Source organism: Neofelis nebulosa, chromosome 9 (genome assembly GCF_028018385.1).
Source record: "Neofelis nebulosa isolate mNeoNeb1 chromosome 9, mNeoNeb1.pri, whole genome shotgun sequence".
Classification (NCBI taxonomy): Eukaryota; Metazoa; Chordata; class Mammalia; order Carnivora; family Felidae; genus Neofelis; species Neofelis nebulosa.
In genome coordinates this window covers 21,279,951-21,304,722 of record NC_080790.1, presented here as the reverse complement: position 1 = coordinate 21,304,722, position 24,772 = coordinate 21,279,951, and the positions used below count along the sequence as shown (strand labels likewise).

The following is a 24,772-nucleotide window of genomic DNA, read 5'->3' as shown; positions in this document are numbered from 1 at the left end:
GTGTCCTTTCATCTGTGAAACGTGTCCCTGTGTTCCACAGACAGCACAGTATTTGGCTGTTTCGCTACAGATGGCTATGCTGTCGGGGCCCCGTCGGGACAGTCCCTGGCTGCGCAAACCAGTCCCGTTGGCAGGCAGAGACACCAAGGCCCAGTTGTAGAGAGATCCGCACGGCATCAGTGGAGGGACTGAGACGTCTCACCCCCGGCCCTGGCTGCTCAATCCTGCAAGCCCCTTTACCTCTTCCTGGTCAGCTGGGGGTGAGCACCCTACCTACCTGATGCCCACCTTTTTCTTTGAGCAGTAGGGCCGGCCCTCCAGCCTCAACTGACCACACAGGAATTTGCCTCTTTGCAACCTGTGCCCTCTGGACTGAGTGGAGAGATCCACTTCCACGCTCTGTACCCGCAGCAGGTGCCCAGAGACGGAGCTCTGGGGAAGGAGCTGGGCAGCAGGAATAGGCAGATGACAAGGAGATTTCCAGAAAGAGTCCTTTATAACAACCAGATATGTCTCAGCCATTCGTCTGCTGCAGCCAGCCGTTGACAACCATAGATACTTCAAAAGACCAACACTAACAACAATTCAGAGGAACCGGCCCAATCTAGAATGTTCCACAGCACCTCCTGGCATACACAACCACTGGTGTCCAGGCAAACAGCTGCAGGGGGAAATGAGAAACCGGAGAACAGCCACAGGGAGATGTTGGCCCCGAGTTCCCCTAATCCCTTGAGTGAAGTTCAAAGTTTGGGTGAGGGAACCCTAGAGAATTGTGTCTATCGGCAGTGACCCTGGTAGACCAGATGACCTGGCTGAAATATAGCTTGATTTTCTGTGCTGCGCCACCCAGGAGCCCTATGGGGCTATGGTGGAGAAAGCTCTAGATATGGAATCAGAAGCCCTGGGTTGTACCTAGATTCTGCCACTCCCTTCGCCTCTTTGATCCTCAGTTTCCCCATCTTAAAAATGGGCATGTTGATAATATCAACCTCACCAGGTTGCTTCTGTGAAACAACAGGTGTTGGAAGAATTTAAGGAAGGAGCATTCAGATGACTGATATGTCTGTGAGGCACCCATTCTAGTGCTGCTTGGGGCAGCTACGGGATCCTGAGTCCTCTCTTCTCCAGCCCGATTTCCTTCTTCTGTTGCCCAGTAGCAGGAGAGAGGGCACATTGTGAGATACAAAGAGGAGAGGAGAGCCCATCTGAGGGCTTCCCGACCTGTGCCAGGAGCAAGCAAACTGGGTGTGGCCCCTGCTCCGTAGGGACCCCCTGGCTAAGATGATCCAGGCCCGGAGCAGACCGCCCCTGAGACCCCTGTTCCCATGTGGCCGCTGGGCAAGCACCAGCTGTGTCCCTGGCCATCCCTCTGTCCCTGCCACTGGGTCAGCTGGCCGTCCCACCCTCAAGCTCACACAGTGCTCACCACCCAGCCCTGTCTCGAGCTCTTAGCTTTTACTACCCCAACGGCGGCTCCTAACATGATCCTGCCCTTACTCATTAATTCACTGGCCGTCCTGATATCTGTGGACAAGCCTAGGACCCCGGAGGTGAAGACACAGCCCCTGCCTGCTGGAGTTACAGTCCATTGGGTCAGACAGAAGACACCAGAAGGCTTGGCCCCCGGTCCCAGTGGTGCACGCAGACCCCAGAGTCCCAGAGCCTTGGCCTCCCATGAACAAGATGAGACAATGGTCCCAATTTAACTCAGAGGACTGCAGCCAGAATCAGGAGTGTCTAGAAAGGAGCCATCTTGATGGCAGGTGGCTACTCAAAGAGAAACAGTATTCACCTGGGGTTTGTCCTTTTTCAACTGCTAAAATAGTTCTTGGCACCCATCAGAACCAGGGGACACAGGATGGGAGGGTCTCTACATCCCTCTAGTCCAACCTTGTGCCCAGTACTCAGCCCATCCAAACCTGGGGAAATGGTGACAGACTGCCTGGGACAAGTCCCTGAGCTTTCTGGCCAAGACACCGGGTTTGGGGATTGGATGTGTGAGATGGGTGCTGTCTGGGGGCTGGGTCTGATCTCCACTTAATTCACCAGAACTGGTGATAAAGGTCTGCTTTATCAAGGCTTCTCCCTCGGCCCAGAGACTTTCTCTCTCCTCCTCTCCCCCCCCCCCCCCACTGTATTCCTGTAACTCTGAATTTCCTGCGATTCCCCAAAGATACAAGCCCAGTATATCTCCAGACCTTGAGACATTCATTTCTTTTGCCCGGAATGGCTCCCGCCCTCCCTCTTGAAGACTCCCATTGATTCTATCCACCCTTCAAGACCCAGCTCACGTGTCACCTCTTCTGTGAAGCCTTCCCCCTCCCTTGTGGTACTGTGTGCATACACCTGCCACAGCTCAACTAGGGCACTTGGTATTCTGGAAACCGCCCCAGTTCTAGATGCTGCACCCGTGTCTGAGCACCTTTAAGACAGGGGTCCCACCTGAGCTAGCCTAACTGAGCCCCATGCTAAGCACTGGGTCCCACCATCCAAATGAGTGTGAAACAGCCCCTGTCTTTGAGTGTTCACTCACTAGTGGGTTGTCAATCTTCCACGGTGGCACTGCCATTCTTGGGTTCAATGTCCCCAAAGGTGAGCCCCCCACCCCCACCCCAGCTTTCTATCCAAGGGATAGGAAGAGGCCTCAAAAGCTACGAACCAAGAACCCTCCATTGATGTCCCAGGCCAGAGGGGCTTTGGGGACCCCAGAGGGAGGCTGACCTCATTCTCTAGCAAACACTGGGGAGTCCGGCTCCAGCCCACGGGTCAGATGTCAAAGGGCCGCACGTGGCCCCCGCCCCTCACAGACCGTGCTCTCTCTAAACACTGCTACCTACAACACATGGTACAGGGTGGGGCTTAAAAGGCAAACGAGGGTCTCCTTGTTGGATAGAGGAGCAGAGGCATGTGCAGACATAATGGGGAAATGTTGTCCTCAGGAGGACCAAGGTACTCCTCGCTGTGGGACAGGAAGTGCAGCCTGTTCAGGGGATAGCAGCTTACTTGGAGCACATCCGGAGCTACAGAAGGAAGCTTGAGGGAGGGTCCTGGCTAGAGGCAAAGACTTTCTGGGTGAGGGACTGACCAGAGGCCAGAGGAAGGAAATCCCAGTTAAGTGCACTGACTGGGAAGCCACAGGTTCGGCTGGAGCAGAGGGTGCAGGAAAGTGGACGGGGAGGGAGATAAATCAGGATCCTTGGGGCCAGGTGAGTGACAGTGTGCTGGGAGGGGGTGGGGCCCCGGCCTAGGCACTGGGGACAAGGTGGCCTGGCTGTAGGGACCACCTGGACTCCAAATTAGATTTTTCCCCATTAAAATGGAAGAGGTCTCCCTCTTGAGAATAAATACGACTTCTCTCTGGAGACTTTTCTGCTATCCCTGGTGAAGGAGGCAGGGTACCTCAGTGCCCCCAGTCCTAGGAGCCACTCCCAGGATGCCTGGGCCTATATGTGCACTCTGGCCCAGCCCCGTGCCTCCTCTCTGGGAGGCTGTGGGATAGGTGTTTCCCCCCACGAGGGGGTGGGCATTGCCCCCGCTGAAGGGGACAATTGGAGGGGAACTTCAGGACAACCTCTGGGGTCCACGGCTGGCTGTGGACCCAGCTCGTGCTTTTGCTATGCCTCCCACATCCTCCATCGTACCCAGCACACACAGGCCCCTCACCACCTGGGGGTGGGGACAGATCTCCTCTGTCTAAATTCCAGGTGGCAAATGTCCTCCCCCTCCCACCCAGAGCAAGCCAATGTAGGCAGAGTGCACTGAACATTCCCCAGGCTTCTCCCGCTTTGATGAGTGTATTTTCATGATATGGAAACGACCATTAAATTGTCTTCTGCTGCAAAGACCCCCAGCAAAAATGCTGCTGGAAATGCGCTCAAGAATCGATCTGCAAATAATTCCCCTGAACTGTACGTCTTCCTTGGCTCTCTGATCCACCCTTACTCATAACATAAATGCTACATCTCTCCCACCGATTCCCGTGGCTGTGTTTGGTCCCTTTTTTATTATTAACTTTTTATAATGGAAAGTCTCAAATACATGTAAGACCTGGGAATGTAGCGCCTCGGCCCCCAAGCTCTCCCCGCGCAGTCTTAACAACCATCAACTCCTGGCCAATCCGGTTCTGTTTGTTCTCTTTCCCACTCCCACACCCCACATTATTTGGAAGCAAAGACCAAACACCACACCATTTCATCTGTAAATATTCAGTGCATAGTTAGAAAAAACAAAGACTCGATCTTTTTTAACCCACAGATTACATCTTTCCTAAAAAGGAATAATTTCTTAATATTATCAAATTTCTATTTGTCTCATCGATGTCATAATTTTTTCCAGTTCATTAACAGCTACTTTTTTTTTAAGTTTATTTATTTTGAGGGGGGGGGGCATAGAGAGAGACTGAGAGAGAGAATCCCAAGCAGGCTCCTCACTGTTAGTGCAGAGCCGGACATGAGGCTCAGGGCTCGAACTCTTGGAACCGTGAGATCATGTCCTGAGCCGAAATCAAGAGTCGGATGCTCAACTGACTGAGCCACCCAGGCTTCCCTGAAAGCTACATTCTAATGTGTTTGGTAAATCAAGTATTTTGTCATTCGTTCACTCATTCTGTCATTCATCCAGAGGATCATATTGGGTGAGGGCCAGCTATGTGCCAAGTGTGATTCTAGACAGTGGGGTGATGGCAATAAATTAGAAAGACGTGGTCCCCGCCCTCCAGGCAAAGACAAGTCATGGCACAGGTCACCATGAGCAGCATGATGAGTATTCTGGAAAGGGAGGTACAGGTGCAAGGCAGCATGAGGCAAGGGAAGTCTACTCAGACCAGGAGTTCCGGACAAAACCTACAAAGGATGCTGTTCCGGGCAGAAGGGCTAATATCAGTCCAGATGTGACGGTGTGGATCCTTGTCGAGGGTTGAGGGAGCTGGGAGTGTTTGCTGGGGATGGGGTGGGAGTGGCGCGGTGGGGAGGCTGGGGGCAAACACAGTCTTCAGTATCACACTGTGCAGTTTAAACTTCCGCTTTGTAAGTGAATGGGAGTCGATGATGCTTTTAGCAGGAGAATGGGATGGGGACATCTGGTTTTGAAAGGACATTCGGGATGCCAGGACCCCAGGCCGGGAGCCTCAGGGAGGAACCTGGGGCAGTGGTACAGATGGTGGGTGGTGCAGGAGGCCGTGGGTCTGGAGAGAAGCCATGACATTGGTTCGGAGAAGGGGTAGTGAGTTGGTAGTGAGCAAGAGGGCAGGGCGAGGGTGGCTCTGGATTCCGTACTTGGGTACCTGGATGAACAGTGAGGCCACCGATGGAGCAGGGTAGCATGGAAGGAAGAGCGGGTTTGGGGGCAGGGGGCACAGAGAGGAATAAACTTGCCTGTCAGCCATTCTAGTGAAAATGCCCTCCAGGAAGCCAGAAATCCGATTTAGTACAGTGAGTGCCCAGAAGGCAGATGGAGCCCAGTGGTGTGGGAACCCAGGGGGTACGTTGAAGGTCAAGAGAGGGTGAAATACGCTTGAGTCCTTACAGGGCTGCTTTGGGGTCAAGTGAAAAAGGTGATATACACGAAAGGCTCTACACGCTGTAGGGTTTATGCAAATACAAGGATTCTGCTCTCCGTCCAGGGCTGTCCGAATGCTTCTCACACTGCCAGTTCCAGGAAGGTCTCCTGAGACGGAGAGTGTCATGTGATCATTTTTTACCTTCAGCCCTTGTCTACTTCCTGCCTGGACTGATCCACCCTCGAGATACTGGCTCAACTGTCTTTGTTTCTACTTTTTATTTTTTTCCCCCCAAAGCAGAAGGGCTCATTGGCTTAGTTGGGAATCAATTTCCACTCGCTTGCTTTACTTTTTTTTAAGCCAAGGTTTAAGATAAAATTGTGACTGTAGCTTTAACAATATTTCTACCCCATTTAAGAGTGTGAAAAGTCACTCTCCCACCGGGCTCTATTATATGCCCAGTGCCTGGCACAGAGCGGGTACTCTGTGCAGTTTGTGGATCACTAGGACCGCAAGCTCCTCTAATCTGGCACGGTAATGGGGGAACCTAAGACCTGGCAGTTGCTGAGTGCGTGGCTGGCACTGTTCTAGGCTTGAAGGGAAACACCACCCTCTCTTTGCCTCCGTGCCTGGGTCTGAATAATAAGAACTGGGGCCATCAGTTAGTTACACGGCAAAGTGAGAGTTCGAGTGAGCACCTACAAGGAAGTATAGGCTTAAGCTGGGCCAGAGAAATGGGGTTTATTATCCCTGACCTGTTCCTGCCTCTCCGATGAATCTCTGACACAAGGCTGAGTTTCTGCTGTGTGTACCTGGGTGTTAATAGGATGGGGCAGGGGGAAATACACGAGTGAAGGTGGAAATTATATTTGAATAAGATTTGTGGAAAGTAAAGCGTTGGAAGTAGCTGGAGCCTCCATCTGGCTGAGAAATGGGAGAAAGAGAAGAGACAACTTTCCCCTGCCGGAAACCCAGGGACTGCATAAACCAAATCTGGCTCGCCGAGTTGCTGGTGATTTTAAGAGAGCACATTATTTACGGAACCCAGTTGAGAGAAAAGTGTTATTACAGGAGATAATTACAAACAACCAGACAAGATCATTAGGGATATAGAACATTGGACAATACCATCAACCGCCTTGACCTAATTGGCGTTTCTAGGACATTTCTCCCCAAACTGAAAGATACACATTCTTCTCAAATGCACATGGAACATTCATCAAGATAGACCATATGCTGGGTGATTAAATAAGTCTCAATATATCTCAAAAGACTGACATCCCACAAAGCATGTTCTCTGACCCTAAGGGGATTCACTTAGAAATTAATAACGATAAGGGATGTTAAAAAGCTCCAAATAATTGGAAATTAAACAATACCCTTCTAAATAACCTATGGTCAAAGAAGTAAACCAAAGAGAAATTATAAGACATTTCCAGCTGAGTGATAAAGAAAATACAACGTGTCAACATTTATAGTCTTAAATACCTATGGCAGAAAAGAAAAAAGTCCAACATCAATGGTCTAGGTTTCTGCCTTAAGAAGCTGCTGAAAGAAGATCAAATTAAACCCAAGTCTTAAAAACATCATGATAATTGAAATAAGCCAGACACAAAAGACCACATATCAAATGAATCCATTTAGTGTACTTGAAATACCCTGAATAGACAAACCCATAACGACAGAAAGTGAGTTGTTGCCAGGGACTGGGGCTAGAGAATGGGGAATGACGGCTAATGAGTGTGGGCTTTCTTTTGGGGGGCACGATATTCTGGAATTAGATCGTGGTAAATGTTGCACAACTTTGTAAATGTACCCAAATCACTGAATTGTACACTCGAAGTGGGTGAATTATATGGTTTGCGAATTAGATTTCAATAAATAGAAATTAAATACAACCTAAAAAAATATTAAATCCAAGAGAATTTAAAAAAGGAAATGAAAAAGCCAACAAAGCTGAAAGTTGACTCTTTGAAAACAAATAGGTAAATTGTAGCAAGAATGATCAAGAAAAAAACCCCAAGAAAACACAAATTACCAATATTAGGAATGAAAAAAGGGGTATCATTTTATTAAAAAGAAAATAGGAAAATACCACGAATAACTGTATCTCAATAAGTGTCTATAACTCAGATTAAATGGACAAATCCCTTGAAAAAAACACTTGCCAAACTGACACATATTTCAGGATCTATTAAAGACATAAAATTTAAAATAAAAATGATGGCGATTGTGATGGTACACTGCTTTCCCATAAAGAATGCTTTAGGTCTAGATAGAATTCACTGGTGAATTCTAGAAAATATTTAAGGAAGAAATAATACTAATCTTACACAACTTCTCGATAATAGAGAAGGAAGAACACTTTGTAACTCATTTTATGATACCAAACCCTGATAAAGACCTTATACAAAAAGAATATTAGAGCCCAATATCCCTCATGAACAAGGATGTAAAATCCCTAACAAAATATTAGTCAGTTGAGTAGCCATCCACTAAAGGGATGACACATCATGACAAGTGAATTTTATCCCAGGGATACAAGGTTCGTTTAAAATGAGAAAGCTAATCAGTTTCTGGGTGTCCTCAGTCGGATGAGTGTCCAACTTCAGGTCAGGTCATGATCTTGCGATTTGTGAGTTCAAGCCCCGCGTCAGGCTCTGTGCTGACAGCTCACAGTCTAGAATCTGCTTCAGATTCTGTGTCTCCCTCTCTCTCTGCCCCTTTGCCGCTCATGCTTGCTTGCTCTCTCTCTCTCTCTCTCTCCCTCAAAAATAAATCAACATTAGAAAAATAAAATTAGAAAGCTAATCAACATATTCACCATATTAACACAATACAAGAGAAAAACCACCAACAGATACAGAAAAGCTTTTGACAAAATCCAACATTTATTCATGATAAAAACGCTCAGCAAACTAGGAGTAAGGAGAAACTTCCTCAATCTATTTTTTTTTAATTTTTTTTTAACATTTATTTATTTTTGAGACAGAGACAGAGCATGAACGGGGGAGGGTCAGAGAGAGGGAGACACAGAATCCGAAACAGGCTCCAGGCTCTGAGCTGTCAGCACAGAGCCTGACGCAGGGCTCAAACTCATGGACCGTGAGATCATGACCTGAGCTGAAGTTGGCTGCTTAACCGACTGAGCCACCCAGGCGCCCCGGAACTTCCTCAATCTAATAAAGGGTAACTACAAAAAACATCCAGCTAGCTAGAGGTGCCTGGGTGGCTCAGTTGGTTAAGCATCCGACTCTTGGTTTCAACTCAGGTTCCATGATGACAGCATGGAGACTGCTTGGGATTCTCTGTCCCTCCCCTGCTTTTGCTCTCTCTCTCTCTGTCTCTCAAAATAAATAAATAAACTTTAAAAAATCCAGCTCATATCCTACTTAATCCTGAAACGTTGAACGTTAAGATCACTAGCAAGGCAAGAATACTCACACACAGACTATGACCCCGTAATAAAAATAAATGAATTACTGATACATCAACAACATGGATGAATCACAAAAATATTACATTGACTGAAAGAAGCCAGACACAAAAAAGTACATTCTGTATAAGTCCATTTATATAAAGTTTAAAACAGGCAAAACTAACCTTTGGTGATAGAAGTCAGAGCAGTGGCTGCTTATGGAGAGTAGAGACTGATTGGAAAACGGGGTGAGAGAACATCTTGAGGAAATGGCGATGTTCTATATCCTGATTGTATGATGATTACACAGATGTATTCAGTTATTGAAACTCACCGAGTTGTGCACTTAAGATCTGTGAATGTAAGTTGTACCTCGTTAAAAAAAAAAAAAAAGAAGCTAATCATACCTAAAATATCTAAAATTTGAAAAATATTACATAGCTTGGGAAGAAAATTGTTTCTGATTATAGACGACTAAAAAAAGCTACACAATGTGATTCACAGTAGAAAAGACCATTTTTATATTTAAGACATAACTTAAATGTCAAAAAGAAAAACAGGACCCTTTAATGGAATAATAGCCATTTTTTATTGGGTGATGAACTACGCACTATCTTTTGTTCCAATTTAGGGATGAGGAAACTAACGAAGAGAGGCTAACTTCTTCAAGGGCGCATGGCTAGCAAGGGGCAGAGCTGGGGTTTGAACTCAGAATGTCTCACCGAAGAGCCTTACCACTATCCTGTGACCCCCTGTGCTTGTAAGGGACTTGACGCTTTACTGAGTTTCAGTTTCCAGTTCCAGGATGCAGGCTGGTCCAGGACAGTTGTCCCCAGTTTATAGATGATAACTCTAAGACTCCGTGGGGTGGAACCGCCAGCTCCAGGCATGGGTACAGGCCATGATGTCCCTGAAGCTTGTCCTCAGGACATTCTCCTTCCCCTTTAGATGGTCCACCACCCCACCCCGAGGTGGGGTGATGCTTTTCATTTTCCCCTTCGCCGTCAGAACTCACCTGTCCTGTGTCCTGCTCCTTCAGGGCTCCGTTCTCCGCTCACACTGTCCTCTCTGCCTGGACATCCCTCTCTCTCTCCCGTCTCCCCAGAGTCAATGCCCAATGTCTTCCTTGATCTGCTATGCTGAGCTCTTTGCTCCTTTTCCTGTAGGCTCACTTTATTCATACTTTGTGCACGCCAGTGATGACATTTTGCCTTGTATAGTAACCTTTTACGCGTCTGACCCGTCTGCCTCCCGGATTGTAATAAGCTTCTTCAGTCAGCGTCCCAATATGAAATATCTTTGTAGATCCCCACCCCCTCCTCCAGGGCCGAATGGCCTCACTGACACAACAGGAGAAGACCCCCTGTCACGTGGGAGTGACTGAATGCACCCCAGCTAACAACCTAGTCCCTATATACCTGTCTTTTCTCAAGGTTTGCCTCTAGCAAGGTCAACTGTCTGGAAGAGGGAGCTGTTCAGTGCCAATGAGGCATTTGTACCCGTAAGTGGCATCACGTGAAAGCCTAGCAGAGCACTCCATCCTGCAAATGAGACAAGAATTGAGCTCACCTTCATCTCGGTGAAGTGCAGGAGGGATATTTTCCAAGGCAAATGACATACCAGATACTTTTATTAAGCTTTGGACTCTTGAGTCCCTCCATCTGGGTGTATCTGATGCCACGGCACTTATTATAGTTGTAAACACAGAGTCAACCACTCGACCTTCATTTATTGACTCAGAGAGGAGTTTTTTTCCAAACCAAACAGCTCCGCTATCCCAGGAGCAGCTGCCTCCGAAGGAAGGGAGGTTGCTCTTCAATTTTCCCCACCTAATCTCCTGCTCGCTCTATCTGCAAAGCCTCCTTGCTGCAAGGAACAGGATATTTTCTTTCTCCCAAGCCTCATTCTCAATCTTCTCTGTGGCAAGAAAGGTGATTGGATATTGGGATTTTAAATGGTTTTGTCTCAAAGCCATTTAAAATGGAGCTGAAATGTCAACCGGATTGGTGTTGAATGGAGTAGATGGTTAAGTGGAAATGAGCTTGAAAGGTGAGACAGGGTTAGTAATCCTCACTGATAACTTGGAAGGGGTGACAAGAGGTCCCTGGCTCTGTCTTAATGAACGCAAAGGACCCCAGGAATGATCCCTGCCACCGTTTGTACAGACCCTCCTAAAAGATGGCATTTCAAAAATGCTTAAGGGCACTCTGTTCCTGTACAATTGATTCAGTTGTCTTAGCAAACCTTTTTTTTTTTTTTTTAATTTTTTTTTCAACGTTTTTTATTTATTTTTGGGACAGAGAGAGACAGAGCATGAACGGGGGAGGGGCAGAGAGAGAGGGAGACACAGAATCGGAAACAGGCTCCAGGCTCCGAGCCATCAGCCCAGAGCCTGACGCGGGGCTCGAACTCACAGACCGCGAGATCGTGACCTGGCTGAAGTCGGACGCTTAACCGACTGCGCCACCCAGGCGCCCCCCCCTTTTTTTTTTTTTTTAATATCTAGAGGTAGAATTTAGCTCATCCTGTTTGACAATATTCACTACATTTAAATCCCCAGAGCCGGAAGCAATGAGGTTTTCCTGCATTTTGAAACAGAGCCCTGATGTATAAATTCTGCAGTGGCTAATGTCACCGTATTTTACGTCGTCTCTAACAAGGCTGTAGGAAATACGCAAGCAGGGATGGGTTTGAGCCTCCGTGGCTTCATGCACATGTTGGACTGTCCCTCCTGCCTCTGCTCCGGCTGGGCTGCTTGGTTTTCGCTCCGGGAAACCCTTGAATACCGCCAGGTACAGGCTCATTACAATCTTCTAGGATGAAGAGGCCTTTGATTATTCAGAGAGGCGGGTCCTTGGGGGAGCCCCAGTGCACACATATGCTCACTCGATTCTCCGTTTATATTGGATGTTTCCTGTGGGGAAAATTACAAGAAGCTCAGGCACCATCTCTCAGGTTTCCCTGTCCTCCCCTGGCTGCCTTGGGGTTCATTGTTAAGATTTTTCTTTTTGGTTTTTTGTTTTGTTTTGTCCCTAGCTAGTGCTAAAGAGTCTTTATTCCCATCTGTCTACTTCACATCTATTTTCTGTAGCTTCTGCTTTACAGCTTCTTCCTCATTATCTGAGATGCAACCCTTCCCCAATATGCCCATCTTCCAAACACACACACACACACACACACACACACACACACACACACACATTCTTCCTCAGACCATGCACCTGCCTCTGACATCACACCCCCAGCCTCCCTCTTGTCAGGGAGGAGCTACAGACTGGCTCCTAAAAACCAGGCAGGCCCTGGAGATCTCTGTACCAACCCTCTTATCCTGGAAGTGAGGCAGCCAAGGCCAGGGGAGAGAAGTGGTTCCCGGGGTTTGAGCCCCAGCACTGTGCAGGGTCAGAGGGGGCTCACTCCAGTACCCCGTGGCCTGGTGCTGGCCATGCTGGGTCACTGCATGCACCCCCTCTCCATTGCCAAGTCCTCTCCTGATTCCCCAACTTGCCCTTCAGTGACAACCAGAACTAGGCCTCAGAGTGGGGGGCTGAATTCAACCTTGAGACAGCCCTTCAATCACATGGACCACTGATTTAGGTTGGCGGGGATTTAAAAGCATTTTTTGCGGGGGTGGGGGGCACCCGGGTGGCTCAGTCCGCCAAGCATCCGACTTCGGCTCAGGTCATGATCTCGCAGTGCGTGAGTTCGAGCCCCGCGTCAGGCTCTGGGCTGACAGCTCAGAGCCTGGAACCTGCTTCGCATTCTGTGTCTCCCTCTCTCTCTGTTCCTCCCCCACTCACACTCTGGCTCTCTCTCTCTCTCAAAAATAAAGATTAAAAAACATTTTTTTAAGAAAAAGCATCTTTCTTTCAATTTCAAAAGTAAAGCACAGTCATGGAAAAAAAATTCGAACTTAAGCATATGTGGTGAAAGGTCAAAGTATGCTGCTTTCAATCTCTTCTTCCCCCTGCTAGCCTGAGGGGACCATTTCTAATGGTTTGAGATCTCTGCGTATTCACAGATAAAATACCTTGGTTTGGGTCTTTGGGGTGTGGGAGTTGTATACGGGATCCTGTTATCACACATGCTACCTTTTCTTCCCCCCGCTGGTGTGCAATTGACAGACGATAATCATTTCTTTCTAATACCCCGATCTCTGGGTTTCTCCTCAGAAATTACACATCCTTCCCACATGCTCCACCCCACACACACCAAAAACCAACCCTCCCCCCCCAAAAAACCAATATTTAGCCTCCCTGCTTGTACCACTCTCTAGCTCACACAAAATCGTGCCTTGCGGTATGAGTTCTGTGGCATTGAACCGGCAGCCTCTTCCAGCTCTTACTAGACCATATGTGCATTTCATCCACCCCTTTATCCTGAGTTTCCAGGGGGTAGCCTGGTACATCGTAGACGCCAGTGAATGTTTCTCAGAGCAAAGCGAGCTGGCCCATGCGCCGCACACATTCGCCCTCCCCAGGCCCCCCAGCCTGCCCTCCTTCTCTCCCGGTTACGGTTCTTCCGGAAACAGGGCCGGTTCTGACTGGATGGGCCAGAAGGGCGGGCAGCTTTGCTTCTGCCCTGGCAGGTGGCTTATGGATGTGGGGTGCCGGAGTCTGGGAAAATGCGGGTCCGTATCACGCTTGCTAGTACCCCGGGCCGGTGGGGAAAGGAGGGGGCGGCACCGCGGAGAAAGCCCCAGAGGCTTTCCGGTCCAAGGCCCACGGGACCATGAATGAGAGAGCCGGGGAAGGTGAAGGCCCTTGGCTTTGGGGGGAAGAAGGTGTGGGGTGTGGCTGGTTGTGGCGGGGCCTGGCTTGCGCAGCAGCTCCCGGGCCTGGCTGCGGACACGGTCGCAGAGGCGGCTACCTGCCGGCAGGGCGCCCACGGCCCCCGGGGACCAGGCTTCTGCTCAGGACAGCCGCAGGCCAGGGAGAGCCAGCGGAGCCAAGGGGACAGCAAAGGGCCAAGAAAGCCACCGGGAGAGCGGCAAGGTGGAGAAAAGAGTCCCGGGTCCCCTCTCATGTCTACCTCTGACCAGCCCGGGGGCTTTTTTACTTTAGTGTTGCCACTTGTAAAATGGAGCTGATGGCGGTTAGGCCTGTGTCGCGGGGCTCCCGAGGCGGTCAGGGGAGACAACACGGGAACTTGCCACATCCTGGAGAGTGCAGCACAAGACCTGGGGCCCCTGGTTGGTGCTGTGCGAATCGAAATGCTGCAGTGGTGACTGCCAGGTGGGGAGGTCTCACCCCAAGCTTCTTGTTTTCTTTCCCCACCCAGGGCAGTCCTTCTACTCCCGGGTGCTGGAGAACCGTGAAGATGTGGCTGACTTCGACGAGGTAAGATGCCCCGGGGAGCAACTCAAGCCCCAACCGAGGAGCCCACTGGCCCCGCATTCCCTTCCACCCAGATCCTTCTCAGGGACTTCCGCGGAGAGACACGGTGGGAGAGATTCCCCCAAAAGGTTCTTTTGAACCTCAGGCTTAGAGAGTCGAGTAAATCACGTGCCCCTGCTTATGGTGCATTATCTCAGTGTTCCTACAACCGTGCTCTGGTTTTGATGTATGTTTGCATGTATCGTGGATGTGTCATTCTCTTTTATCCCCATATTCCTTCCCTCCATCTACAGCCATACTAATGTGCTTAACGTGCATCTTTTGGTTTCTTGTGTGTTCTGACACAAATTTTTGAGTACGTAATTTTGTTTCCTTAAATGGCATTGTTAAAGTAAAATGTTACTTAAATAGATTTTACTTTACTTCACTGTGTAAGATTCTTGAGTTCCATCCACATTGCCTCACTAATCTGTTGCTTCTACCTGCTGCTCAGTACTCTACGGGCCCATCCAACACATATTACCGTGTTCCTCCAGCCTGGTTTGTCTAGGACCCAGGGGGTTCCTGGGACACAGACTCTAAGTGATAAAATGGGGAAAATCCTGGTCCAACTAGGATGAGTTGGTCATCCTGCACATCCTTTGCCTACTTACTCCTCCAGAAAAGAACCTCCAGCTTGCCTCTAACCAACCCCCATCCCCGCCATCAGAAATGCAATGACTATTCTTACGCCTTTCCCCTTTGGACTTGTGTGAACATTTCTCTGGAATATACAGCAGGACATGGAATTGCTGGCTCACAGGGGTATGCATACCCTGCAGCTTACCCAGCACTGCCATGGTCTACACTTCTACCAGCAGTGCATGAGGATCCCTGATTCCCACATCCTCATCTACACCTAGTGTTATTCAGCTTTCTGATCTTCATCAGTCCAACAGTGGTGCTTCACTGTTGTTTTAATAAGACGTTTAAAGTTTCCTCTTTTGTAAATTGCCTGTTCATAGCCGTTGCCCTTTTTCTCTGTTGGTATAGCTGTCTTTTCTTTTTCTTATTGATTTGCAGTGGTTCTTTGTATGTCCAAGATATCAACCCGTGTTGGATTTAGAGACTGAACATTTCTCTCAGCCTGCCATCTACTAACTTTGCCCCCTCATTGACTAGAAGTCCTTAATCCTGGTGTGTTTTCAAGTTTTGTTGAAGATGTCTTTCCAGTCTTCTAGGTTACAGATATATTTCCCTACATTTTCCGATTCTATGTATGTGGAATCTTTTACCTTGTGTGTGGTTTTAGAGAGGGATCATTTTATTTTTCTCCATATAAGAAGCCACTTTTCATGACATCAACTTGCTAAGCAATTATATTCTCTCCATTTATTGTATGTTAAGGTCTGTGTCTCAGCCTACTATTCTATCCCTTTAATCTGTTTGTCTGTTTTTGAACTTTCCCACACTGTGTCCATTAATATGGCATTTTTGTATGTCTTAGTATCTAATGAGGCAAGTACTCTCAAGGGAACTATTCTTTTTCAAGGTTGAACTATTCATGGACCTTTATTCTTCCAGATCATTTTAAAGCAAGTTTATGAAATCCTTCCAAAACCCAACTGGAATTTGGATTAAATTTGCAAATTAACTTAGGAAGATATTGACTTTTTATACTATTAAATCATCTATTCAAATTATCCACCATGCTTTACTAGCATTTTTAAGTTTTCTGCATAGGAGTCATATAATCTTGATTATTTTCTAGATGCTTCCTGGTTTTGTTGTTGTCATGAATGGTGTCTTACTTTTACTACATTTTTTAGTTGGTTATTGCTGGCCTAGAGAAGGCTTTCCTCTCCTTTAGAAGTCCTGCTTTCATCTAAGTCTGGATGGTTTGGGGAGGGGGCTCTTCGGCCCCCTTTTCAATTTCTCTGCGTCTTCTTGCACCAGTTTTGGATTTCTGTATTTTTCTAGACCTTTTTACATTTCATCTAGGTTTTCAAATTTACTAGTACCTATTTGAAGGTAAAGTTTTAAAATTGTTTTAAAATCTTTTTTGTGCTCATGGTTATTTCCCCTTTTGTATTCCATACTGAATTTATTTGTGTCTTCGTTCTGTTTTTCTTGACCTTGCTAAAGATCCGTTTATCTTATTAATCTTTGTTAAGAACCAGCTTTTGGATCATTAATCTCTTCTGTTGTTCTCCATTTCATTGATTTCTGTCCTCTTAAATTATTTCTCTCCTCCTTGTTTATTTTGTTTTCCTCTGTGCCTCTTTTTGTAACTTCCTGAGCTGGGTGCTAAGCCTGTTATGTTTAACTTTTCTTATTTCTTGATAAACATGTTTAAAGATATAAAGTTTGCTCTATATACAGATTTTTAAAGTTTATTTATTTATTTTGAGAGGGAGAGAGAGCATGAGTGGGGAGGGATGGATAGACAGGGAGAGAGAGAATCCCTAGCAGGGTCTGAAATGTCAGTGCAGAGCCTGAAGCAGGGCTCAATCTTATAAACTGCAAGATCATTACCTGAGCCGAAATCAAGAGTCAGATGTTCAACTGGCCGAAACACTCAGGCGCCCCTATACACAGTTTTAACCACATCCTACAAAATTTTATATGTAGTATTTTCATATCTTCAGCTTTAAACATTTTTTATACTCCTTTATGCTTTTCTTTTATTTTTTATTTAGTAAAAAAAATTTTTTAATGTTTATTTTTTGATAGAGAGAGACAGAGCACAAATAGGGGAGGGGCAGACAGAGAAGGAGACACAGAATCCGAAGCAAGCCCCAGGCTCTGAGCTGTCAGCACAGAGCTCAATGTGGGGCTTGAACTCACAAACCGCGAGATCATGACCTGGGCTGAAGTCGGGCACTCAACCGACTGAGTCACCCAAGCGACCCATAATTTTCTTTTAAATCCAAGAGTTAACTCAATAAGAATATGTTACTTCGTTTCCAAATACATATGATGTTTTAGCTCCTTATTTTTTTATTTCTACTTTTATTTCGTGATGGTCAAAAGCAGTTTGTATGATATTGATCCTTTGGAATTTATTGAGACCACGGTGATGGCCTCTATTCATGGTCATAAATGGTCCCTCTGCCTACAAGGAATGTGTTCAGTGCAGGGTTCTCTAGAGAGAGCAATGTCACTTCAAGCTTGTATGATGTAAGTTCAGGCTTCATAGTTATACTATTTGGTTCTTCACATATTCTGCTTTATTTTTCTCTACTTGATCTATCAGTTTCAAAAATGATTGCAATGAAACCCACTTCTACAATTGTTGATTTGTGTGTTTCTTCCTGTGGCTGTCAGTTGTTCCTTGATGTGCTTTGAAACTGTATTACTAGTAAGTTCTATACGTTCATGATGGCTATGTCTAGTTGCTTATTTTTCTTTTTACTGGTATTTAATATCCTTCTTTGTCTCTGACAGTGTTTTTTCCATTACTTTCTATTTTATCAGATGTTAAGATTACTATCTCAGCTAATTTTGGTTCACTTGCCTGGTGTATCTTTTTTAATTCTTTTATTTTCTTGGTATATCTTTCTTCATGTTTCCATTTTCAATATTTCTATGCTTTTAAATTCAAGTGTGTCTTTTTAGGGCTTGCATTATTAGATTAATTTTTCTCACCCAATATGAGAATCTCGTGCTTTGATTAGCTTTTTTCATTTACATCTATTGTAATTGCTATTATTATAATCGCTATTTTTATTTCTACTATCATTTTATTTTATGTTTTCCATTTACTGAACTTTTTGTTTGTTGTTTTGTTTTCTCCTTTCCAGCTTTCCATTGGCTAGATCAGGTTTTCTTTTGTTAGGTGAAAAGTTATACATTCTATGTTTGTTTCCCAGGCAGTCGCCATTCCTTAGTCATGTTTATGTATCTCTGTCCATGGCTGAAAAACAAATCGGTAATTATAGCTCCCCCTATCATGACAAGTATTGTAATACTCTCCTGTGTCTTTTTGATTTCCCTTCCTCAGCCCACACAGTCTGGATTATACATTTTTTAGAGAGTGAGAGACACAGTGCAAGTGGGGGAGACAGGCAGAGGGAGAGAGAGAGAGAAAGAGAGAGAATCTCAAGCAGGCTTCATGCTGAGTATGGAGCCCAACCCGGGGCTCGATCCCACGACCCTGCCATCATGACCCAAACTGGAACCAAGAGTCAGAAGCCCAATGGACTGAGCCACCCAAATGCCCCTAAATTATACAGTTTTCATTCTAGGTTCTTATGAATGTGTCTTCTCCTTTTCTTTTATTTTGTCCAAGCCTTCTTTTTCTTTTTGAGGACAGTAGTAGTCTTTACCAAGATACCTGATCACTTTTACTTCTCCTATCTCTTGAAGCCTCTCTTGGCATTGTTTTTCTTCTTATTTGAGTACTTCCCCTAAAAGCGGTTTCAAATTGGGTCTTTGTGTAGCAAACCTTCTAAAGCTTTGTAAATCTGAGGACAGTTTCTTATTCAGATCTCAATGAGACTTTCACTAGATACAAAATTCGAGGCTCAAAATTCTTTCCTTTACAACTTCAAAAACATCAGTGCCTGTTACTGTTGAGAAGTCCGATGGCCATCTGGCTCTTGTACCTTTGTGCGGGATCTTTTCTTTCTCTCTGGAAAAGAAAGTATAATTCTATCTTTGATATTCTCAAATTGTATTCTAATGTGTCTAACTGCAGGGTTTCTTATCTTTCCTGTTTTGCACTATTTTGTGAGCTCTTTTCAAATCCAAGGCTTTTCATCTTGCACTTATTATAGAAAATTCTGTCTCCATTATTCTTTTTCAAATATTCCTTCCATTCAGTTTTTATATTGTCCTCTCCTCTGCAACTCCTATTATCAGATGCCACCGCTTGTACCTCTAGCTGCCATTTCTTAGCTTTTATGGGGTTTTTTTTGGTCTATCAGTCTTTTGCTGCTGTTTTCTGAGAGAGTTCTTCAAAATGATCTTCCAATTTACTAATCTGTTCTTTTTTTCTTATGATCCCTTGTTCTTGTTTTATATTGCGAATCTATGCCAAAATGGTCCATTTTGTTCTGATGATTGTGCTTCAGTTGGAATATCCCGTTCAGCACATGGTCTTGCCTCTTTAAGAGATGTCTCTCCAAGTGTCTATTGACTTTGCCCTGTTCAAGTGCTCGTGGTATCAGCCACTCTGTCTGGTAACCAGTATTGGGGAAGCCTCAGAGGCCAGCTGGGTCAGGCCCTAAGGGTTGAAGGGCAGGCATGAGTAGCAGGGGCGCCCCAGTCACCGCAGAAACAGGCAGGGTCTCATCCCTAAGCCTTTAAGGAGAAGCATGGTTCACAGAAAGCAGGCTAGATTTTTTAACAAAGTAGCTTTGGGGTTTCACTGAGAGGAGGTCCATGAACACATATTCTCTCTCTTTTTCTCTCTCTCTTTTTTTTAAAGTTTATTTATTTATTTTGAGAGAGACAGAGACAGTGCGAGTCAGGGAGGGGCAGAGAGAGGGAGACAGAGAATCCCAAGCAGGCTTTGCACCATCAGCGCAGAGCCCCACGCAGGCTTCGAACCCGTGCAACTGCAAGATCGTGACCTGAACCGAAAGCGAGAGTCGGACGCTTAACCAACTGAGCCCCCCAGGCGCCCCTCCACCTATTTTCGTCATCGCAGTAGGGCTGTTGTCACCATTTCATGAGTAAAGGAGCAGGCAGCGATCGCCCGAAGGTGATGGCAGGGATTGGTCAGCGCAGAATTCAGGAAGATTTTTCTCCCATCTGTTATCCTACTGCTGAATCTGCTCCCCGACCGCCTCTGCTGGGCAGCCTCCGTCTTCCCCCAACACAGATCCACAGATCTGCTCAAAGAGGCTTTGGTCTTGTGTTCTCACAGTTGTTTGTTTATTACTTCCCAGAATCCGTATTTCCCTTTGGCTTCCATAGTTTCTCCAGGGTTGATTTTGGGGTGAGAACCAGCAGTCTTAAGTTACCATCCTGGCCTGAAACAAAAGCTTTACTGTGACCCCCAGAATAGCTTGCCCCTACTTTCCTGGGCTTTGCTTCTCGCGTTTGGCTCAACTGCACTGGGAAGGGCCTCGTGGCAGACTCTTCCCTTTGACGCTGGTATTTAGCTGAGAAGCCACCAGGCTGAGGGCCACCCAGAACCCTTGTCTCCTCCTCGCATTGGGCCCATCCCACACAGTGTGGTTGTGTCTGTAGGCCCAGAGCCACAGGCACAGAGAAGCAAGCACTTGACCTTCTCTCCTGCGCTCAAAAGCAGCCATTGGCCATCACCGCCTGCAGGCTGTGCCCTCCCCAGGGAGAATTCTGTTCTGGAGGTCTCCCCTCCTTGCTGTGTGACTTTCAGCCTCAGGTTCTAAGCCTCTGTTACCCATGTGTCAAATGGGGCTAATGATGGGTATGAAGTTATTGTCAAATGATGAACAGAATGAAGGATAATGGCAAAGGTGGACCCATTACTGCATACTAAGCCAGCATCCTGGCCTTAGGCTGGCCCGGCTGTGCAACCTATGCTCCCTTCCCCTCCCCAGTTCGTCAGTCAGGTCTCCGAGAGGAGAGAGTGGTTGCGTGAAGACACAGGCCGCCTGGCTCAGTCCCTCACAGTCCTGCCTCCCTGGGCCTCTGCCCCCAGTCGTCCAGGCAGAGCGTCTGACTGCCTCCTTCTCATCAAGTCTCCCAGGGGACTTGTTCGCCCAGGCCTCAGCCAGTGAGCAACCTGATGCCCCTTCCGAGGGCACTACCACCCCTTTCCATTCACGGCACCCAGGATACCTGAGCCACAGGTATACATGACATTCAAAGTTAATCACCGTGTCCTCTCTCTTCCCGATGCCGCCCGACATGGGGCAGGTGGAGAGTCAGTCCCTCTGGCCTCAACACGACACGGCGCCCCGTTCTGAGTGCCTCCTGTGTGACAGGCTAGGATACCCCAGAGGGGGAAGCAGCTCGACAGCACATGAGAATCCACGTAGGAACGTGGCCACGGGGGAGTCTCTGGTTCCATGGTGGGGCGGCGGGGGGAGGGGGGGGTGGCGGCGCACAGAAGCCAGGGAGTAATGAGCAAAAGCACATGGCCAGAGTCAGAGAGTAGCCCCAAGCTGGGGAGAAGTGGTCCTCACCTGGGGAACATTCCACCCACTCGCGAGCTGACTGGGAAGCTTCTGGTTGTCACAGTGGGGAGCCCACCGGCACTTGGTGGAATGGGGCCAGGCAAAGCCAGGGTTCGAAGTTCACGTTCAGATTAGATTATGAATCCTCTGTGGATGCAGCCGCCGGAAGCTGCTCCTGGGCCTGACACTCCCACCACCCTTGCAAGGCCTTACTGGGTCCTTCCGTGCCCCCTGCCACCACCCTTCCCTCTGACAAGTGGCCAGCAGCACACCCCCACGAAGCATGGAAGGCAGCCCCCCCACCCCCTACTCAGGGAGGGCCCCGGGGCCTGGGTCAGCTCAGCCCCCAAAGAGAGCCTTGAAGGGCACCCATGCTTATACCTGTCTCTGCAGACTGGGGTGGGCAAGTCATGAACTCTCTTGCTGGTCCCTGAAAGAACCAGCCTGTCTGTGGTTCCAGAACAAGCCTGGAAAAAGAACCTCATCTACCCTTCGCAAAACTTCTGAAGGCATCTTGGTTTTTCAGAAAGTCTCTTTTCTCACACTTGCTTACCATGCCCGGGGCCTTAGGAACCAGCTCGGGGAGGTACAAAGCGCATTGGCCGGGGAGTCATGAGAACAGAGCTACGGTCCTCACTGAGGTATTTACAAACTCTGTGACCTTGGGCTGGGCCCTCAACCTCTCTGGGCCCCAGATTCCCCTTCTGTAAAATGGGATGTATTCCTTGCACTACCTTGTAGAACAGTCACATGGCTGAAAAATGAAATAAAAGACAAGATAGCAAATGTCTCTCCCTTCTGTGCTCGGACAAGGGTGAGAGGGGCTGTTGCAGGCTGGGCTGAGGAACTTGAGTGGGGAGGAGGTGGCCATGGAAGAAAGACAATGCTTCGGACAACAATGGGTGGAAACAGAACCTGGACAAGGTGTCTCCTTTCCCTGAGGCTGGAACCTGAGATCCTGCATTTAAACCTACAGCTCCGGAGGAGGGAGGGAAGGAGGGAGGGGAGAGAGAGAGAGAGAGAGAGAGAGAGAGAGAGAGAGAGAGAACATGAGCCTTTATGCCAGGCCAGTAGCTAGCAGAGGCCCTTGCCCTGGAGGAATGGGAGTGGTCCCCCTAACCCACCCCAAGCCTGGGTCTAAGCCAGGATTTAAGCCCAAGTCTATGTGACTCCAGAGCCTCTGGTCACTTGCAAAGTGAATGCGACTCAGTCCTACCTTCGAGGGGCTCGGTCCAGTGGGGAGATGGACCCGGTGTAGACAAAGGTAGACCACGGGTCTTCTGAACCCAGAGGAGGGAGAAGTCATCAGCCTGGGGTGGGGGACAGGGGCTGGCCTCACCTGCCCCCTTTTCTTGTCGCTGGAAGTCACGGGCTGTGAGCTCCATGGGGCCAGGAATGCACCTGACTGGTTCATCACTGGCCTGGTACCCAGCACAGGGCACAGGGAATATTGCCAAGCAAAAGAACGAACATAAGAATGAACCCAGCTTGAGTCTTGGGTCTTTACATTCCCAAACAATCTCTTTTCCTAAAGCTTTGCAACATGCTCCAGTTCCGCCCCCGCCCCCCCCCCCTCAAATCTGGAGGACTGTCCCTTTAAGTTCATTGTCTTGCTGATTGGGGATGTTTCCAGACCTAGTCAGTGAGGGAAGCTCAGGATAATCCAGGTCATTCTCCGTCCTGCATCAGGGAAACCTTTCCATGGGTTCTAGATCGCCAGGGCTGATAGGAGGCAAAACTTTGCTGCCCCGGCCAGCACCTGCCAGGTCAGGCCCAAGCCTGGAGCTGTCGAACCAGGTCACAGCTCCTCATTCCCGAGGATCCTGAGACCCCTCCTCCTGCCAGGGGTCCTCCTTTCCCCCTTCTGCCCCTAACACTTGCCACCTTACTGTTGTCAGTGTTCCTATCACGGGTGGCAATTTCAGGTCCGTGGGTGTCTCCAGAACTATCCAGGAACTCCCACAGAACTAGGAAACATGCTTGCACTCTGTACTGCCCACAGTGCCATATACAAAGCCTTGTGCAAGGAGGCGCTCAGCAAACCCAGAAGGTGCTCGGGAAACATTTGCATGAGGCTTCCCGGCCCGTGACATCTTGAGTGGCAGTGTTTGGCCTAGCTGCTGTCTGAGTCCCCCCCAGTGTTTAGATGCTGACATGGCGTGGAATCTTAAATTGGCCCAGTCTCTGGGTCACTAATGTTCAGGGCACCTCCAGAAATAGAAGGCACAACTTTCAGCTGTTGTGGCCACGGAAAGAAAATCGTGTTAATGCTGTCGCAGGCTGGGGAGAGGCCCTTTCTTCTCAGGAGCCTCCTGCAGTTCCTAGAGTGCCGTGCCCAACAATGCCAAGCCTTGCCCCCGGCTCCTGGAACTAACGATACGAGACGAATCGCGATAATAAGCGGCCATGTTGGTTGCACTCTTACCCTGGGCCAGGCTCTGGGCCGTGTTGCCCCAGCCTCGCGGTAACCCCAGAGAAACAGTACTGTGACCGTCACCCTCACTTTACAGAAGAGCAAGCTGAGGTGTGGAGAGGTGAACTAATCCACCCGCGCTCACCCGCCAGCAGGGAGCAGTGCCGCGGCCCAGCCAGCCAGTCGAGGTCCGTTTGTTGAGTGCCTCCTGTGTCCCAGGCCCTGTGCCAGATGTAGGGACACCTCCATGAACAAGATGAAAGAAATTAGGCCTGTCCACTCTGCTCATGCTCTGAACTGTTCGGAGAGCAGCAGTCAAGCTATCCCTGGAGTTCTTGGGGCAACAGAAGGAGAGGGAGCAAAGCATCAGTGTGTGGAGGTCAGGGAGCACAGGTCCAGCACTGCTGCCAGGCCTCCCTGACGTGAGTCTGACTGTTTGAGAGATTGGCATGCGTTCGAGAGAGTGTCACAGTTAGCTACTGCTGTGGAACAAAGCAGCCCAAAATCCAGGGACTGAGATATCCACATTCTAGTGTTTCTTACGCTTGTGTGAGTGGACTGGGCTCAGCTGGGCAGTTCCTCTGCGTCCGGCTGGGAGCGCAGTCGGTGCTGACTGTTGTCTGGGGCACCTTGGGCCTCCTTGTGGCCACACGTTCTCCAGGACCTCTCGCTACGTGGTCTCTCCAGCAGGGTAGCCTGGACTCCTTTACCTGGTAATTGACTTCCGAGAGGGTCTAATTGTAATCTCAAATACTAAGCTACATTCCCACTTACCAGCTGAATTACTTTGGGCCAATCCTGTCTGAGCCTCAGTTCCCTCATCTGCAAAATGGGGACAAATTATGTAATGTGTATGAGGCGTGTAGCCAAAGCCTGGCGCATGGTCAGCCCTCAATAAATAAACGTTCTTGTTCCTGTCGATCTAGAAGGATTGTGAGCGCCACAGACCCCCTCAGCGAATCTCCCTGGTTTCGCTGGTGGGTCAAACCCTGAGCCAAGTATCAGGAGACTTGAGTTCAAATC

At 48.1% G+C, this 24,772-nt stretch overlaps 1 protein-coding gene across 8 annotated transcripts in view; it reads left to right on the top strand.

Moving 5' to 3' along the window:
* Nucleotides 1–24,772, top strand: part of OTOF (otoferlin) — a 93,705-nt gene that overhangs the window by 1,633 nt on the left and 67,300 nt on the right. For 7 of the 8 annotated variants that reach the window (XR_009248280.1, XM_058682781.1, XM_058682780.1 and 4 more), the window contains exon 2: nucleotides 14,193–14,251. The exons of the other annotated variant lie outside the window; for it this stretch is intronic. Coding sequence is in view for 6 of the 7 variants with exons in the window: in XM_058682781.1 (XP_058538764.1) it covers nucleotides 14,193–14,251 (59 nt within the window). In the remaining variant the exon portion in view is untranslated. The remainder of the gene's footprint in view (nucleotides 1–14,192; nucleotides 14,252–24,772) is intronic. 8 annotated transcript variants of the gene reach the window in all.